This window comes from Berghia stephanieae, chromosome 5, assembly GCF_034508935.2.
Source record: "Berghia stephanieae isolate SIO BIC M18660-M18661 chromosome 5, UCSD_Bste_1.3, whole genome shotgun sequence".
NCBI lineage: Eukaryota > Metazoa > Mollusca > Gastropoda > Nudibranchia > Aeolidiidae > Berghia > Berghia stephanieae.
This window is the reverse complement of record NC_088364.1, coordinates 54172298-54192419: the sequence shown is the minus strand read 5'-3', so window position 1 is coordinate 54192419 and position 20122 is coordinate 54172298. Positions and strand designations below refer to the sequence as shown.

Genomic DNA, 20122 nt, shown 5'->3' with positions numbered 1-20122 from the left:
TCGTGGGTTCAAACCCACATCTCTGCGGCAAAAAGTTTTTAATTCTCTATTGTCTTCTGGCACTTTCCTACTCACTTCATTTCTTGTTGTTACTAATACTACTAATACTATTACTACTACTACTACTACTACTACTACTACTACTACTACTACTACTACTACTACTACTACTACTACTACTACTACTACTACTACCACTACTACTACTACTACTAATAATAATAATAATGATAATAATAATACGATTACTAGCACTACTACCAGCATTATTGTTACCGCTTCAGCTACCAATACTAATTCTACTCAACTGCTACTAACACCACTTCTACTACTACTATTACTTTACTATGACTACTGCTATGAATGCTACTACTACTACTACTACTACTACTACTACTACTACTACTACTACTACTACTACTATTACTCATCATCCATCGTGGCTTGTGCTTTTGAGCATGTTGTCGGTCAGCTGTCTCCACGAATCACGATCCTCTGCGGTGCGCATGAAATCTGTGTTGCTTTTTAAATCACATTTGGCCATTCTTAGGTTATTTAGATATGTCATTCTTTGTCTTCCTCTAGCTCTCTTTCCTTTGATCATCCCAGATGTTACCAACTTTTCTATTCTGTCTCGTCTCCACACATGTCCCAGAAACCGTAACTGCCTCTTTCATTATTATATATAATTATGCTTATTTTATTCCCTTTTTCACCTTCTCCAACACTTCCTCCTTTGTATACCTGTCTGTCCATGATAGCCTCAACATTCTTCTATATATCCACTCCTCGTATATTCTTTGTCAAGCGTCCACGTTTCACAACCTTATAAAAGGGTACTTATAACATATGTTTCTACTACTTTCATTCTGGTACTCAACTTTAGGTTGTTGTTTGACACAACTGGTCGCATTTTACGTTTTTTGCTATTGCTATTCTTTGTTTTAGATCCTCTATGTCACGTGCGTCATGGGTAATGATAGTGCCTAAATATTTAAATTTCTTTACTTGTTTGATGGTCTCTCCTTTGCTGGACAAGTGGAAGGTCGTGTTGTTGTCATTCTTTGAGACCACCATGCATTCGGTTTTTTTAACATTTAGTTTTAGGCCCATCTCTTCACTTTTGCACACCAGTATATCTAAAATTTTCTGCACGTTTTCTGGAGAGTATGCCATCAGAACACCATCATCTGCGTATCTTATGCTATTCATATTCTGCCCTTCAACGACGACGCCTTTCATATCTTCAATTTCTTTGAATATTATTTCATTATATATGTTAAAAAGGTCTGGTGATAATACACAACCTTGTCTTACTCCCTTCTCGATGTTAAAGAAGTCTGATGTATCATTATCAAGTTTGACACATGCTGTTTGATTCCAGTATAAGTTTTTCACAAGTCAAAGGTCTTTATTGTCTACACCGATCTTTTCTAAGCTTATGAAGAGCATTTTATGTTGTACTGAATCAAAAGCTTTGGAATAATCAATGAAGCATAGATAAAGTGATTTTTGTCTTTCGATTGACTGTTGCTTTATTGTTTTCAATGTAAAGATTGCATTTACTGTACCCTTTTCTTTAACAAAACCAAACTGCTCGACGCTTATCTCTGGAGAGATCTTGCTCCTCATTCTTTTCATAAGTATTCTTAATATAATTTTTGTGGCCTGACTCATTATGCTGATTGTTCTGTTATGGTCACAGTCCTTGTTTTTGGGGTTTGGTAATGAATACTGATTGTCTTAAAACATAAGGCAGTTCATCCTTTTCGTATATGACATTAAAGGCTATTGTCAGAATGTCAGATTCCCAGATTGTCAAGGGCATCAATCAATTCTATTGAGAAACTATCTTGGCCTACTGCTTTCCCCTTTTTCATCTCTTTGCAAGCAGCTTACATTTTTTCTCGCATAAACTGGGGACCTGTGTTCACAGTAGAGATTTCTTTATCCAAGCACAGTCCTCTTTTGTCATCCTCATAAAGATTTTTTATGTATACTGCCCAATGTTCCAAAATTTCGTTGTTGTCGATAAGTATATTACCTTTTGTGTCTTTAATGCCTTTTCTTGCCTTGGCTGGTCGTTTTCCACTTAGATCTCGTTTTGTCTATTAGAATTGTTTGGTGTTAGATTGTTTTAGTCTTTCAATTCTGTGACATACATGTTCAATAAAATCTTCCTTTGCTCTCTTACACTCACGTTTTATAATCTTATTAGCTTCTTTATATTCATTGCTGTTGCGTTCTAGTTGATGTCTTTCATTCATCAGTTTCAAGATCTTGTCATCCATCCATTTTTGTTTTGGTTCATGTTTTTTCACACATGGAATAGTTTCTCTTGCAGATTGTGTGATGCAGTTTGATGCATGATTCCAGTACTCCTTTATGTTTATATCTGAGGTCAAGTTTTCACTTTTTTCTTTCACGCATTCTTTGTAATCATTTTTTTATTTGAGCGTTAATTCTCAATAGATCTAATTGCAGCTTTGGTTCCACTTTCTTTTTCTTTATTTGTTTAAATTTATTTTTAGCATGGCCTTGACAGGTCAGTGGCCACTATTACAATCTGCGCTTGGAATAGTTGTTGCATTGCGTACGATATTTCTGAATCGATCATGGACGAGAAAAAGTCTATCAGATTTTTATAAAGGCCATCTGGGCTTATCAATGTCCACTTCTTTCTATCATGGTTTTTAAACCATGTATTGACAATAGTAAGGTTTTCCAATCTGCACCAGTCGACAAGTCTTTCCCCTCTATCATTTTTGGTACCTAATCCATGGGGGCCAATGATATTTTCAACTCTCTCGTTACCAACCTTTGCATTGAAATCACCAATTATTAAACAAATTTCATCAGATTTACATTGTTTTAATGCCTGTTCCATATCTTGATAGAATGTCTCAATTGTGTTTTCGTCACTCTCTGATGTTGGGCCATATATTTGAATAATATTAAGATTAAACTGGTTTCTTTTCAACTTTACTAAAATAACTCTTTCTGAGATTGCAACATGATCTAAATAGCACTTTGATGTTGATTTGTCTCAAAGAATTCCAACTCCTTTCTCATGATGTTTTCCACCTGCATAATACAATACAAAATCATCTTCTTTAACTACTCCTTCTCCTTTCCACTTCATTTCTGAGATTCCAAGAATGTTGATTAGGTACTTTTTCATTTCTTGAATAACGTTTTAAAATTTTCATAAATGGTTTAATTTACGTATATTCCATGTGGCCAATGTGATTATTTCATTTCACACCAGTTTGAAACGTTCAACGTGTTTGGGACAGCTGATGTCCTGGGAAAGTTTGTTAGTGACAGTGGTTTGCCGTTGCCTTCTGTCGTTGTTATTAGTAGAATTAAAATTATTTCAGTTTAATTTGACTGAGTTGATTTTGATGTTTTCTTTGGCTTCTCTTTGTTTTTGTTTCCTTCCACATTTATTTCCTCTTTTTGTTATTTTTCTGTATGCCTTGAATAATTCAAAAGTTCTTAAAATGTTCACTATTTCTAAATTCGGTGTATTATTAATTGTGGGTTGTATTGTACGTAGGTGCTGGGGTGAATAGTTATAACAATAATTAGGTGTTGTCATTTTTTATATGTTCATCGTCGACCGTTGTAATAAGATTAAAATAGCTCACTGTTTTTTTTGCTTAAAATCGTAAAACGTAAACAAAAAATGGTCTTACCAGATGATAAAATCCTTGCAAAAATTTACAAAACTTTAAAATATTGCAAAATTGATTGTTTAAAATCCACGAAATTTCGTCAAAAGCAGCACAAAGTCATAAGAAATCCTCTGAATATGAAATAAAATTCATCCTATATAGAAATAACACTTAAAACAGCCGTAAAATACAATAATTTTAAGAGCTCTGTGAAAAGCAGCCTTCCAGCGCTGAACACATTACACTACTACTAAACTTGTTTTTGTGTATTCATCTTAACATCGCCACTACCACATTATCTCATTCGTCTGTAATGTTATTCATCCTGTTTTGTTGATAAAGGGGAAACCCGAAACGTCCATTTTATCTGTTTTCGTTTATTATATTGAAGCTGACATCCAATTTTACATTGTTATTTTTTTCTTCGAGCTTCGAGCAGCACCATTTACACTACTACTACTACTACTACTACTACTACTACTACTACTACTACTACTACTACTACTACTACTACTACTACTAATTACTAACTATACTACTACTACTACTACTACTACTACTACTACTACTACTACTACTACTACTACTACTACTACTACTACTACTACTACTACTACTACACTACTACTACACTACTACCTCAACTACTACTACACTACTACTACTACTACTACTACTACTACTAACTACTACTACTACTACTACTACTACTACTACTACTACTACTACTACTACTACTACTACTAATCTACTAACTACTACTACTACTACTACTACTACTACTACTACTACTACTACACTACTACTACTGCACTACTACTACTACTACTACTACTACTACTACTACTACTAATACTAATACTACTACTACTACTACAACTACTACTACTACTACTACTATTACTTCTACAACTACTACATGTATTGTAATATAGTGGAGTTGTTTGGGTGTGTATGAATGTAGTTGTTCGACTGTGTTTATATATAGAGGTACGCATTTTATGTTGTGCATGTTTTGCATGTGAGTACGAATGTTGACTGCGCAAGCGTATAATCATTTTTTTTTTGTTCCTTACGAACATCGAACATCGTAAGACGATTGTTTTGTGTTAGGTTAGTTACTGAAAGAACTCCGTCCTAGCAGGTGGTATTATATATTTGTTTTAAATTTACCATATAATTGATAATACTTAAATTGAATTAACGAAGTCTGAGCATGGTTGTTACAAATACTATGGTGATAGAGGCTGTGGTCTGTAAAAATATTGTACCAAAAAAAAAAATGAATATAACAACTTAAAATAAACAAACAAAATTCTAAACATGGAACAGTTCGGGTTCAAAACCCATATTTTAGCCAATCTCAAAAATAGTTAAAATGTGAATACTTCATTATTTCTGCTGTTTCTATTACTGCTGTCTCTGCAAATGACTGTTACAGTGTCTTTACTAACCTTACCAAAGTTATATCAGAATTTCTTGTATTTACATTGTTGCTAAGAATAGAATTCTGTTTGAAATTTCAATATCCAGATGTCGATTTACATATTTTGTGCCAAACGGTACTGCAATTGACAACTTTTCACAAATGGCTGCTGGAAGAGATATCATGAATGACCCCAAACGATGGAGATGGGTACGTTAATTTTTATGTTTCTCTTTAATCATTCACAATATCATTTCCTATATTGGACAAACTCACCCCTTCAAAACATCTACAAATTAATTTGTAGTCCCTCGATCTTAATCTCAGGTTCTTAAATAGTTCAAAAGACATGTAATTTGAAGTTAATCTCTTAATATCATGCTATTTGAAGCCGATCTCTTAATATTTTAATTATTTGTACTACATATCATCATCATCTAGAATTTATTTTTTATGTCAGCGAATTATTTTTTAATAATGATTGAAAAATAGTTATTACATTCATGCTTGTATTTGTTTAAAAATCTGTTTTTGCCGTATAAAGTGCCTATAACGTGTGTGAAAGGATCATTTAGAATTGTTCTGTTATAAAATAAAACCAAACTGAAAAGTGATTATCAATTGACAAAGTTTTATCATTGGGATGAGAAAAGTGTTACTTCTTTTACAATATTGTTTTCTATAAGAGTTGTTTTTTTTAATCCCCAAAACATCAACAAAACAAGACACCCCCCCCCCCTCCCCCCCCAAAAAAAAAGAAACAGAAAAAAAAAACAATTTAAAAATACACCAAAAAAAACCCCAACAAAAACAAAAACAAACAAAAATCATCAGGTCAATTCATCTACTTTTTTGTAGTAATAAACGGGCAGGTACTAGCCGCCCTATGTGGAATGGATGAGTCAATACTATTTCGTTTTTTAAATAAAAGGTAAAGAAATGCTATATACAGTGACTACATCATATAGTAGTAGGAGATAATGGTGGAAAAGTGGGACTGGCATCAAGTTTTTAGGTAAATAACTTCACTTACATTGTGGATCTTGATACCTCAGTGTTACAGCATTCATTCACCTCACAAGCAAAGGGACCAGTGTCAGTCCCGAGTTCAGTCAATATTGTTTTCTCACCTTTCTGTCAACCCATTAGTGATTGAGATTGTGTTTATTGGACATGGCAGAAAGTACTTTGTGATATACCGTGACGCAGTCATTGGAATGTCACTTAATTGGAATGATCTGTCAGTGAAATTTTACTATGTAATTTCTGCTGGTTAATTGGAATGACTTACTTGAGTTATGCCTCTTAGCTCCTGGCGAAGCATAGGGCCTCAACAGCAGTCTTTCATCTTCTTCTAAAAATAAATTCCCTTTATTCATCCCATAGAGGAAATTTGTCTCTAGGGTCCATTCCAAGGGAAGACTCGAATAACCCAGGCACCAGCGCAGTGCAGTGTCGCAAATTGAGCTAGGGCGAGGTGACTTGCTCAAGGCCACACAGCGCAATGGCGGCCGATCAAACTCGGTACCTTTCAGGTACGAGGCAAAGACTGTACCGCTGAGTCACGCTGCCTTCTGTCCTTGGCACAGACCTCTACCTCACTCCAGATAAGATTGGACACGCACAAATCTTAGTGAAGGCTTCTCCTCCATGTCTGTTTTTGACGACCATATTTCCTTTTGTCCTGTGGGTTCCAATCGAGAGCCTGCTTGGTTATATTACAGGGCTCTTTCCGCAGGGTATGGCCAACCCATAGCCACTTTCTGCGCCTGACCTGGACATCCATTTGCTCTTGGTTTGTTCTTGTCCAATGGTCAGCATTTGGCACTTTGTCAAACCATTTCAACTTGAGGATTTGTCGAAGACAGCGATTGACAAATGTTTGTATCTTGGCTGATGTGGTCAAGGTTGTTCGCCAAGTCACTGACACATGGAGCAGGACTGCTTTAACATTAGTGTTAAATATTTTAAGCTTGGTGTTTGTGGATATACTGGAAGCTTTCCATATTGGTCTCAATATTGCAAAGGCCTGGCACGCTTTCTTGATTTGAGCAAGGATGTCTTCATCAGTTCCACCCGACTGACTGATTTTGCTGCCAAGGTATGTAAATTCCCTGACATCTTCTATTGCTGTACCAGAGATGGTGATTTGTGATTTTTGTTTTGCAGTTATGCGCAGTAGTCTTCTCTTCACTAATCTTGAGACCAACCCGCTGAGCTGTTTCTTCCAGGACCGTGATTTTGTTCTGCATGTCCTGTAGTTAGTGTGAGAAGAGGCTGCAAATTCAAGGTCTTCAAGCACCCCATAGTGGAGAAGGATGCTCCAGACGCTTTCCCTATCTCCGCTGTCAGAAACTTTCTCAAAGTCTATAAAGCATACATATAGGGATGATTGTCACTCAATCGACTGCTCAACGATGATTCTTAGGGTTGCAATTTGGTCTGTTCATGACCGTTTTTCCTGAATCCTGCCTGCTCATCTTATAGTTTTTTGTCCATTCTGTCAAGCATGATTCTTGTGAGCACTTTGCTTGGTATTACAACAAGGTGATTCCTCTCCACTTGCCACACTGGGACAGATCGTCATGTTTGGGTAATTTTACTAGCAGGCCCTTCTTTCAATCAGATGGTATTTCCTCATTTGTCCAGATCAAGTTGAACAGCTGATGTAGTTGATCCACGATTATGTTTCTACCCTCTTCCAATGCTTCAGCAGGGATGTTATCTGTGCCAGCAGCTTTTCCATTTTTTAGACTGCCAAGTGCCCTTCGGATCTCCGTCTTTGTGATTTCAGCTGTATTGATATTGAGGGGTTCTCCATGGTTCAGATGTGGTCTTAGTACTAGGAGTGGTCTGTTGAGCACTTTATGGAAGTATTCTTTCCATCATTGAGTTGCTCTTCTATTGATGTGATTAGTTTCCCATCTTTGTCTCTGACAGGTCTATTTGGGTTTTTTTTACGACTGCTCAACAATCTGGTGGCAGTGCAGATGGTCTTAAGATCTCCTTTCCCTGCAGCTTCCTCTGTTTTATCAGCAATTTCATTTATGTTGGACCATTTGTCTCCCCGCAGCTGTTTCTTCACTTCCTTGGCCACTGTAGTGTATCTTGTCGCTTTTGGAATCTAGTTTTCGCATTGCTCATTGCATGTCTCGTACTTCTCCTTTCTTCTAATTTCTGCCATGTCTACTCTCTGGTCCATGGTTTCTTAATAGGTTCTAGTCTTCCAAGCACTTCTTCACATGTCCCTGTGATAACCCCTTTCAGAGTTGTCCATGCTGTATCTGTTTCCTCGGGCTCGTGTTTTTGAAGCACTTCAAAGCGGTTTTGGAGTGAAATCTTAAATGTATCTTTAGTGTCTGGTTGTTTCAGCTTGTTGATATCATATTTTACTCTAGGGTTTTGAAATTTATTTCTTGCTGACAGTCGCATCATGATCTTTTCAACAACAAGGTGATAGTCTGAACTGATGTCTGCACCTCATCTAGCTCGTACATCTAGTAATGAACTCCTGTACCATTGTCTCATCATGACATGGTCTATTTGGTTTTCTGTCTGATGATCTGGAGACACCAATGTAGCTTCATGGCAACGCTTATGTGGGAAAAGTGTGCTGCCAATTACAAGGTTGTTTGTAGTACATATGTCAGCTAAAAGTTCTCCATTCTCATTCATCTGGCCGATGCCATGCTTTCCCATTTCATGCTCTCTATCTACATTTATGGGTTAATTGGAATGCATGCCTGTTAATCGTAATGATTTCAGACCTTCAGAACTATGTAATTTTTTTTTTATTCCAAGAAAGAAGAAAATATAAATATTCCTATTGAGAATAGCAATGATGGAATCATCCCATGTCTTCAAATGAACAAAAGGTCCCTTAATTAAAAATGACATCGAGCCTATCACCAACCAGTCCCTCATATACAGTAGTATCTTATACTTTACCCCTTTTACCATGTTAGAAATCAGAAAGCAGCATAATGAGAGCTGGGATAATGATGCAATGATTTATTTGCATTGATTAAAATAGTATAACGTGTTGTAATTTATTATGAAACAGGATTCACGTGTCTTCGATTCATTTCCTGTATAAGGGAAAAGAGTGTTGACAGATCCTTTTTCATGTGTGGTAATTTTATAAGATCACTCATTCTCTTTTCTCATTATCATACACACATGTAATATTAAATATTATATAAAATGAAGGATACAATTTTAGATAAACAACTGAAGGGATGCTCTGTATTGCTACTGTTATATTTACCACAATAGCTATGCATGTAACCTTATTGGTTGTTCTGATTATGAAAGTTGTTCTGATTCTGAAAGCCACTCATGAAATCGGTTAATTGGAGTGCCTCTTAATTGGAACAATTTCTGCTCAACAGTGCTGGTCCAATTAAGTGGCTTGCACTATACTAGCAACGGTGTTTAAAGGGAAGCCAGCAATTAACTATTTAAAACTACAGAAACAGGGTAAACCTGCTCCATGAGCCACAATGCCCTGAAAGCCTTCTTTGCTTTTTTTACACAAACTATCTCATTAGACAATGATTTCCCAGTGATGGATATTATAGGATTCCCGCAGTACAGAGAAGGGATTTAATATGTGACAATGATGTGTGCTGAATTCTGAGTGGATGAGGTCAATAAAATATTTTGAAGTGAAAGGAACTTGTAAACCTGTTATGGAAATGTGCATATTTTATATTTTCTCTATTTTAAATTCCCCATAGCTCTTGCGACGCCTCATTACAAGAAGGAAAGTCATATACTTGGACCAGTTGGCCTTAAATGCCCCATATCGTTACATTGCTGATAATGGAGAGCAGGTCTTCATTCAAGTGACAGGACGGAGTCAACACACAACCAGTCAACGCAGTGAGTTTATGTGTTTTTATCTTATCCTATTCCTACTTAGTTTGACAAATGCCATACTATTTTCCCCCATTTCCACTCTCTTTTCGTTACAGAGGATTAAAATGTTTCTGAAATAGTTTCTTTACACAATTTTCAGTGTCTTCTTTATATCAGAGGACTCCATTGTAAATCAGTTATCTGTAGCCAAGCAATTCGTCTTCTACTACTTATCCCAATTGTATGAACTGTGCACGTTGTTTAATGTTGTTATTGTTAGTAAGAGTAATAATTGTAGCAGTAAATCAAAATTTCAATGTTTACACATATCTTGATGATTAGGATACATCAAACATTTTTATTTATTTTATTGTAGTAGTCGGAGGAGGGGGTAATTTATTTAAGATTTAAATCTAGCTGTGTCTATATGCCTTGTTCACCTTTCACTTGAGCATAACCACAAACAAAACAAGAGCTCTCCACCTAATCCTGTCCATGGCTAATGCATCTATCTCTGTTCAGGTGTATCCAATCTGTTTCAAGTCATCACCAAGTATTTTTTGGAACTCCCCTTTTCCTCTTCCATTGTGGGTTCCAGTGGCTTGGCTCCCCCCCCCCCCCCCCCCAATAAAAAAACAACAAAAAGAAAAGAAAAAAAAAGAATTTCATGAACATTTGAATTTTGTGTTTCATCAAGGGGTAAGGGTCTTAAAATAAAACAGAAAAAGCGCAAATGGAAAATAAATAATGTGCGGCCTGCTAATCTTATTTTGCAATCACTGTATTCTAGAAAATAACATTCTAATCCAAAAACTTTGATTTGTGATACCTGTGACATTTGACAAAATTAGGTATGTTTTTTATTGTGTCTCATGATTTACTTCGAAAAGCAATAGTGAATTGGAATATTAGTTATATTATATATATTATTATATATTGGTGTCTTATTTATGTATTGATGTGTATATTTGTTTATTTTTATCCATTTATTTATTTACTTATCTCAACAGCTGCCTTCATCATGTTTGGTAATGTGCGGGCTGAAATTCTCCGTTCTGATATTGGTGCCACCAATGGAGTCATCCATATTATAAACCAGGTTCTTTTTGTAAATGAAGACTTGACCAGAGATGTCAGCATGGCTCAATCTGTTCACATTCCAGTTGCCACATTATTTACTTTGGCATTTTTATCTCTGTTGTTTGATAAATTATTTAATGTAATGTTATAGCCAAATATTAGATTTAAATATCTATGTCAGGCAGTATTGTGTATGTGAATATATTCTTGTTTTGTCATTGGATCTCATTTTTACAAATGTTTTAGTCGTGTGGTATATGTTGTGTGTGTGTGTGTATTTGTATGTGTGTGTGTGTGTGTGTGTTTGCGTGTGTGTGAGTGTTGAATATTGTTATTATCATAATTATTTTGTTTTGTTGAGATTCCATTTGATATTCTCGGTTTGAGGTTTATCTTTTTCTCATATTGGAAAATATTGGTCAACAGATTAGTCTGCTTACAAAAAGGTTTATTGTACAAAGTAAGACTGATTCATTCTGCAGATTAAATTAATACATCAAATCACATTTGTTGCATAAAAAAAAAACAATTCTGATATGTGATTGTTTGTGCGGCTATGTTGTCTTGTGGTATGACATTCGCTTTCTGATTGGAAGGTCCTGGGTTCAAGCTTCGATAGGCGCATAGCTGAGTCCTTGGAAAAGGCTCTTTACTCACATTCTGTCACTGTACTCAGGTGTAAAATGAGTACCTGGTCGTTAACACCTTCGTCATGTCGTTAGGGCAGGAATTATATATGCTTTTGAGGGAGAAAAAAAATTCGATATAAATTAGTAAAGCTGAACAATTGATGGATTTTCATTCAGTGATTTTCAATCACTATTTTTCCAGGTTCGGATAGGTCAGTACAGTGTCATCTAGACATATTGAAAATAATTACTACTTAAAATCAGGTGACTTGTTGGTTGAAATGATAATAATATTTTGTCAGGTTTAGTTAAAATTGTATAGTTTTTCTTGATTCTATTATCATTTAGATATTTATAGAAGATGGCAAAAATTCCTTATTTTTTATCTTCCTTTTAATCAAATCTTTGAAAAGACGCAAACTGAATGGTAGCTATTTGATCGTTGATTTTTTAAATGTGTCTTAAATATTATTTTAACATATTTCTAATTGTTATTACTTTTGATTTCAATGAGAAAGTTGTAAACTATATTCCATGATCAATTTTATATAAAAGAAGTGATTGATTTGTTAATTTGAGTTCATCGTGCGATCATATAATATATTCTTTAAGATTTACATTTCACTGCTGACACATTGTATCTTCATCAATATTATACTAAAACATTCCAACGGTTGGCTGTTGGCTTGATGTATTAATAGAGATATGTAACATTCCAGTTGTTTGCAACATTCCAGTTGTTTTAATCTGAATTTGCCCTTGTCATAATGTTATATGAAAAAAGCTTTACAATATTATTTCAATTGCACAGTAATTTTAACATTCTCTCATATTTTTAAAATAATCTATTGTGTTATAGAATAATGTTTATTTGAAATTGTTGTTCTTATTTCCATTTCCAATATCCCTGACCAAGATTTCTTTTTCTTGGGTGCTTTAACTGTAATTCTAGATTTTTTTGGCTATCACATTTTCTTCCTTTTTACTGGCGCTGATATAACTTAAATGTGTTGCAAGCACCGTAAAAACCTTAAAATCAAAACAAACAAAAACAATTTTAAAAAGGAAATGTTTTAATAAAACTATTTGATGATGCACATTTATTTTGACATTGTTATTGTTAAATGTATATAATTATTTGAGTAAATATGATATGATGAAAATCTTTATCTGTACATTTGTGATTGTTTTTAAAAGAATATAAGTCGTATCATGTTATTTAGTTTATATATTTATAACATTGAACAATCCTTAAAACCGTATGGAGTCTTCTGACCTTCCATGGTGGGCAGGCGGTCACTTATTGTCTCTTATCCCCCATATATGTTTTCCGTTCCCATGTTGCTCTCTATTTTTGTTCTTAATTGAGACGTCTCATATTAAGAAAAAACAACTTTTTACTGGTCCTGGCGGGAAACAGTCAAATGTATAGTTAGAGTTTTGGGAGGTGATATTTTTTTCCTTGTAAATCATCTCTCTGTTATATAATGTGTTATGTTTTGTTTACATTTTATATATATGATTTGTAAACCTTTGAGATTATTCCTCTTCGTGGGGGGCTGTGCTTGTGACTGGATGAGACTTTTAGGTGATCTCAAACTAAGTACTTTGATAGTGTGCTCTTGGAATCTACATCTGTTTCCTATTTGATCCAATTCCCCCTTTTCTTACTTTTTCTTGGGTGCTTTTATTGTAATTCTAGAACTTATTACTATCCCATTTTCTTCCTTTTTACTGGCGCTGATATGACCTTAATGTGTTGCAAGCGCCGTAAAACCCTTAAAAACAACAGCAAACAGATCCAACTACCTCATCATTGTTTGCTGGTTCCCGTAATGGGCAGGGAGGTCATTTGCTGTGTCTTCTATCCCCTTTGTTTTTCAACTTGCTTTCTGACTTTGTCTTGGTATGAGATGACTTAGTTTTGTCCTGACCGTGGCTGGAGTCCTTGGCTTGGAGGGAAACAGTCAAATTTATAGTTATAGTTTTGTGAGATGATATTTTTTTCCCTTGTGAATCATATTTCTGTTATATGTTGTTATATTTTTGTTTTGAACATATAAAATATAATCATTTGAATGTGTTCCTCATAGTGGGATCTTGTGCTTATGTCTGGATGAGAGTTTTAGGTGATCTCAGACTGAGTGCACTGATAGAGTGTTCTTGGAATCTACATCTCCTTTTCATTGTAAATCTAGAATTTTAAAACTAATTTTCTTCCTTTTATTGGACTGGTGCAGAAATACCTAAATGTGTCGCAAGCACCGTACAACCCTTAAAAACAAACAAAACTGGTGGCCAAATCAAAATTGATTGAAATATTGAATGTGAAAACATTACCGTTGAGAGGATGAGTACACTGTAACCAATATTATTATGAGGTATTGAATGATATTTAGTTCAATAAGTTTATATTTCACATTATAGCATAATATTTTCCAACTATTGTACAAATTATATCATATATTTTATACTCATGATTTGATGTATTATGTGATGAGATGAACTGGTCTATTATAGTTTACTGTCAAGTTACAATATGTGGAAAACTAGGAAAAGCCAGACCAGATGGAAAGTGAAGAAAGAGGACCAATCTAAAAAAATGTGTGTGTGTGTGTGTGTGTGTTGGGGGGGGGGGGGGGGGTAAGGGGGGCTGTTGGTTGCTTGAATATACTATTTCATACAAGGACTATGGCCAATTGAAAAATAAAATGAATATCAGCAAAGGAGATCACAGAAGATTGGAATTGATATTTGATATCCCTTTTTATCTTGCTTGCATTTGGCAGCAGTTTAATTATTCTAATCTTATTTTTATCCTTTTATTTTTAATTGTGCCTGATTTTTTAAGTTTTTGTAAGCATTCCAACGTGCCATTTATTACACATTTTAAGAGTACATTCCATTAAGCTGTATTTCGGGCACGAATATTTATAAATATCAAAATTACGAAATTCGTTTACATGGTTTTCTTTCATCATTTGCTCATTGTATATATTTTATTACAGTTAGATTTTGATAATATATCAAAGAAAATAAATTCCCCATACATGTAGTTCAAAATCATGTTATCTGTCTTTGTATTGCTCATTTCTAACATGTTCCATGGATTCAATAATAAACTTACTGTCTGTGGTAAGAGCACCGGTTAAATCAAAGACAGACTGATTGCTGTCATTACAATGCAACTATTTGTTTTGTCATATATCATTGTCGACCCTAACTTCAACCTCCATGGAACAGGTAAGTCACTCTCGCTGTATCTTTTATTCTGTTCAATATACTTGTATTTTAGTCTGATTGTCTGGTTCCTATTCCTAAGTACTGGGTGGAATTCCTGACCTGCTATAGTGGGCAGGGGGAGGTCACTTACTGTGTCTGCTATACCCCTATTTCTGTTTTCCAACTTACTTTTTGTCTTTTTTTTTTAGTGAGATTACTTGGTTTTGTCCTTTCCCTTGTCAGAGTCCTTGGCTGGGAGGGAAACTGCCAAATGTATAGTATATTTTTTCCCCTTGTTTATCATATCTCTGTTATTTATTGTTATATTTGTTGTTTTGAATGTATAACTTGCATTTGAATATGTTCCTCTTAGTGGGATCCTGTGCTTGTCAGGTTGAAACTTGTTGGTGATCTCAAACTATGCAGAATGATATCCTCTTGGAATCTACATCTGATCCTTATTTGTTCCCAGTTCCCCTTTGTCTTACTTTCTCTTGGGTGCTTTAATTGTAATTCTAGAACTTTTTACTATCCCATTTTCTTCCTTTTTACTGGCGCTGATATAACCTAAATGTGTTGCAAGCGCCGTAAAACCCTTAAAAACAACAGCAAACAGATCCAACTACCTCATCATTGTTTGCTGGTTCCCGTAATGGGCAGGGAGGTCATTTGCTGTGTCTTCTATCCCCTTTGTTTTTCAACTTGCTTTCTGACTTTGTCTTGGTATGAGATGACTTAGTTTTGTCCTGACCGTGGCTGGAGTCCTTGGCTTGGAGGGAAACAGTCAAATTTATAGTTATAGTTTTGTGAGATGATATTTTTTTCCCTTGTGAATCATATTTCTGTTATATGTTGTTATATTTTGTTTTGAACATATAAAATATAATCATTTGAATGTGTTCCTCATAGTGGGATCTTGTGCTTATGTCTGGATGAGAGTTTTAGGTGATCTCAGACTGAGTGCACTGATAGAGTGTTCTTGGAATCTACATCTCCTTTTCATTGTAAATCTAGAATTTTAAAACTAATTTTCTTCCTTTTATTGGACTGGTGCAGAAATACCTAAATGTGTCGCAAGCACCGTACAACCCTTAAAAACAAACAAAACTGGTGGCCAAATCAAAATTGATTGAAATATTGAATGTGAAAACATTACCGTTGAGAGGATGAGTACACTGTAACCAATATTATTATGAGGTATTGAATGATATTTAGTTCAATAAGTTTATATTTCACATTATAGCATAATATTTTCCAACTATTGTACAAATTATATCATATATTTTATACTCATGATTTGATGTATTATGTGATGAGATGAACTGGTCTATTAAGTTTACTGTCAAGTTACAATATGTGGAAAACTAGGAAAAGCCAGACCAGATGGAAAGTGAAGAAAGAGGACCAATCTAAAAAAATGTGTGTGTGTGTGTGTGTGTGTGGGGGGGGGGGGGGGGGGGTAAGGGGGGCTGTTGGTTGCTTGAATATACTATTTCATACAAGGACTATGGCCAATTGAAAAATAAAATGAATATCAGCAAAGGAGATCACAGAAGATTGGAATTGATATTTGATATTCCTTTTTATCTTGCTTGCATTTGGCAGCAGTTTAATTATTCTAATCTTATTTTTATCCTTTTATTTTTAATTGTGCCTGATTTTTTAAGTTTTTGTAAGCATTCCAACGTGCCATTTATTACACATTTTAAGAGTACATTCCATTAAGCTGTATTTCGGGCACGAATATTTATAAATATCAAAATTACGAAATTCGTTTACATGGTTTTCTTTCATCATTTGCTCATTGTATATATTTTATTACAGTTAGATTTTGATAATATATCAAAGAAAATAAATTCCCCATACATGTAGTTCAAAATCATGTTATCTGTCTTTGTATTGCTCATTTCTAACATGTTCCATGGATTCAATAATAAACTTACTGTCTGTGGTAAGAGCACCGGTTAAATCAAAGACAGACTGATTGCTGTCATTACAATGCAACTATTTGTTTTGTCATATATCATTGTCGACCCTAACTTCAACCTCCATGGAACAGGTAAGTCACTCTCGCTGTATCTTTTATTCTGTTCAATATACTTGTATTTTAGTCTGATTGTCTGGTTCCTATTCCTAAGTACTGGGTGGAATTCCTGACCTGCTATAGTGGGCAGGGAGGGAGGTCACTTACTGTGTCTGCTATACCCCTATTTCTGTTTTCCAACTTACTTTTTGTCTTTTTTTTTTAGTGAGATTACTTGGTTTTGTCCTTTCCCTTGTCAGAGTCCTTGGCTGGGAGGGAAACTGCCAAATGTATAGTATATTTTTTCCCCTTGTTTATCATATCTCTGTTATTTATTGTTATATTTGTTGTTTTGAATGTATAACTTGCATTTGAATATGTTCCTCTTAGTGGGATCCTGTGCTTGTCAGGTTGAAACTTGTTGGTGATCTCAAACTATGCAGAATGATATCCTCTTGGAATCTACATCTGATCCTTATTTGTTCCCAGTTCCCCTTTGTCTTACTTTCTCTTGGGTGCTTTAATTGTAATTCTAGAACTTTTTACTATCCCATTTTCTTCCTTTTTACTGGCGCTGATATAACCTAAATGTGTTGCAAGCACCATAAAACCCTTAAAAACAATGTGGCAAAAGCACTGTAAAACCCTTAAAAACAATAGCAACAACATAGAGAGAGAGAGAGAGAGAGAGAGAGAGAGAGAGAGAGAGAGAGAGAGAGAGAGAGAGAGAGAGAATAAGTAGGAGTGAAATATCTGTTCAATGTTACAGTTATCGTTTAACGTTAAAACAAGTGTAACTAAATGACAAATTGCCATATTTATGGACAATAAAGATCTATTATTATTATTATTATTATTATTATTATCCCCAAGAATTTGTTTTCCTTTCCTCATTGCTTCCTGTCTTTGTTCTGGAATGAGATTACTTTGTATTGCTCTAGTCTTGGCTGGGAATTGTTAAATGTAGCCGAGAAAACAATCAAATACAGTTGGGTTTTTTTCACTTGTTCAGCTATATGGTCAAGTGGTATGACTCGCCTTCGGATAAGGTCTAGGGTTGGAGACCTGCTCTGAGCATTCTTGAGTCCTTGATAAAGGCTCTTTACTCAAATTCTCTCACCGTACTCAGATGTAAAATGAGTACCTGGACGTTAAAGCGTTGTTTCTTGTCTGCAAAAACTAATATTGCCGAACAGGCATCGTGTCTCGTCCTACAAGTTGGCTAGGGACTTCTTGTTAAAAATATTTTTTTTGGTGAAAATCATATTTTTCTCCCATAGTGGACAGGGAGGTCACTTGCTGTGTCTTCTATTCCCCTAATCACTTTTCCAACTTGCTCTCTGTCTTTGTCTTGAAATGAGATTACTCAGTTTTGTACTCGCCCTAGCCAGAGTCCTTGGTTGAGAAGCAAACAATCAAATATATAGTTATTGTTTTGGGAGACATTTCTTTCCCTCGATATACTTTTAATCATATTACAGTCCACTCTGGATAATCGCAACACCTTGGGATCAGCAAAAATGTTGCGATTAACCAAAGTTGAATTTCCTGTCTACTGGCAACATTTTCCCTCTAAGTTTACACCGGCTAGGGACCTCCATGTGGTATCTTTGGAATTGATACTACCACCGTTTCATTGATACAATGCCCCGCTCACAATGTAATCCACAACATCTGGTCAGGCATGGGATGCACTTTATTTTCTATCGTGTTCTATTTGTGTCATAAGTCTTATCCAAAACTTTACTGATACAAGTATGTTTGTTTTTAAGGGTTTTACAGTGCTTGCAACACTCTTTGGTCATTTCAATGTCAGTAAAAAGGAAGATGATGGAATAGTTTTTTTAAAAAGGTCGATTTGCAATAATAGCACCTGAGAAAAGGTAAGACAAAGGGGACTTGTTCAAATAGGGAACACTGAGTGGGGTCCTTTGCCCTCCCATGGTGGGCAGGAGGTCAATTGCTGTGTTTTCTATCCCCTTATATCTGTTTTCCAGTTTCTTTCCGTCTTTGTCTTGGTATGGGATTGCTTGGTTTTGTCCTGGCCCTTGCTGGAGTCCTCAGCTGAACCACACAAGTTGGTGAATATTATTCTCTTAGGTGCCTCCATACATGACATCTTCGATCTGCAAAAGTTGCATTGAATCATCAGAAAAGACACCAGGTCTCCAATATATATGGTGTCGAATCCAAATCAATCTATTGATTCTTTGCTGTCAAGTGATGGCCCCTATGATCAAAGTGCATCTGTTTCTCAAGCCTGCTTCGAGAAGTCACCCCCTGATGGTTCTCAGACTGACCATTCCACAGGATCCCTTGTTCTAGCGGCTGTTTGTATTGCAGGAATGAATCGATTTATGAAGATGCCAGAGTACAACTATCAATCTTAGTTCAGGGATGGTAACTCTTGGTCGACCAAGTCTAGACTAGAGCAATCCTTCACCATTCTAAATTCATGAAATCGCTGTCGGAGATAAACTATTGTTGATTGGTGGCAACTGAAGATCCCTGCCACATGTTTTGAAGTTCTACCTCAGCATTCCAATTGCCTATTGACGATTTTCTTCGTTGCATCTTGCTGATGAAAAGTTATGGTGCTTCACTCTGCTTTCTTCCGTGTAAGACGTTTGAGACTAATCTACTCCAATTTCAATTCAGTTGATGATTTTATAGTCACACAAATGACAAAAGTTGCATCAGTACAGATCTGTTCGTGCAAGCAAGAACTGTTCACAAATAAAAAAATTCAATACATAAAGATAAACTTTGCAATCAAAGGAAAAGGGCCACACAATAACAATGACCTTACACTTTGATAAGTATTCATAATCACAGTGTACTTTTGATGCATTTTATAGTTTGCTGGTATAGATAATAATTATTGACAGATGTCCTCTAGTATTTACATGTGTGGTTAAGATGGAGGGAAGAAGTTAATTCTTCAATCTTCGCCATTAAAAATGACTTAAGCTATATTTTCTTTAATATCATACCCTGTATGTCAATTAACACAGCCAGACTATAAAACCCCTGTCTCTTTTCACAGAACTCAACTTTGCACCACCCATAGCATTACTCGGACTCAGATTTAGTTTGTTTCTTTGTTTTTATGGATTTCACAGTGTTTATGACACTTTTATGTCTTTTCAATGCTAGAAGATGGTAGAATAGCCAGAATATTTAAATCTAGCTAAAACATTGTAGT

The 20122-nt window shown here is 35.2% G+C and overlaps 2 protein-coding genes across 2 annotated transcripts in view; both read left to right on the top strand.

Moving 5' to 3' along the window:
* The window catches only part of LOC144973216 (fasciclin-1-like), a 36956-nt gene extending 22218 nt beyond the window's left edge, over positions 1-14738 (top strand). The window contains exons 13-15 of the mRNA XM_078915385.1: positions 5211-5313; positions 9843-9987; positions 10974-14738. Coding sequence (XP_078771511.1) covers positions 5211-5313; positions 9843-9987; positions 10974-11194 — 469 coding nt within the window. The 3' untranslated portion in view covers positions 11195-14738. The remainder of the gene's footprint in view (positions 1-5210; positions 5314-9842; positions 9988-10973) is intronic.
* Positions 1-20122, top strand: part of LOC144973219 (uncharacterized) — a 498849-nt gene that overhangs the window by 410240 nt on the left and 68487 nt on the right. The gene's annotated exons all lie outside the window — the stretch shown is intronic.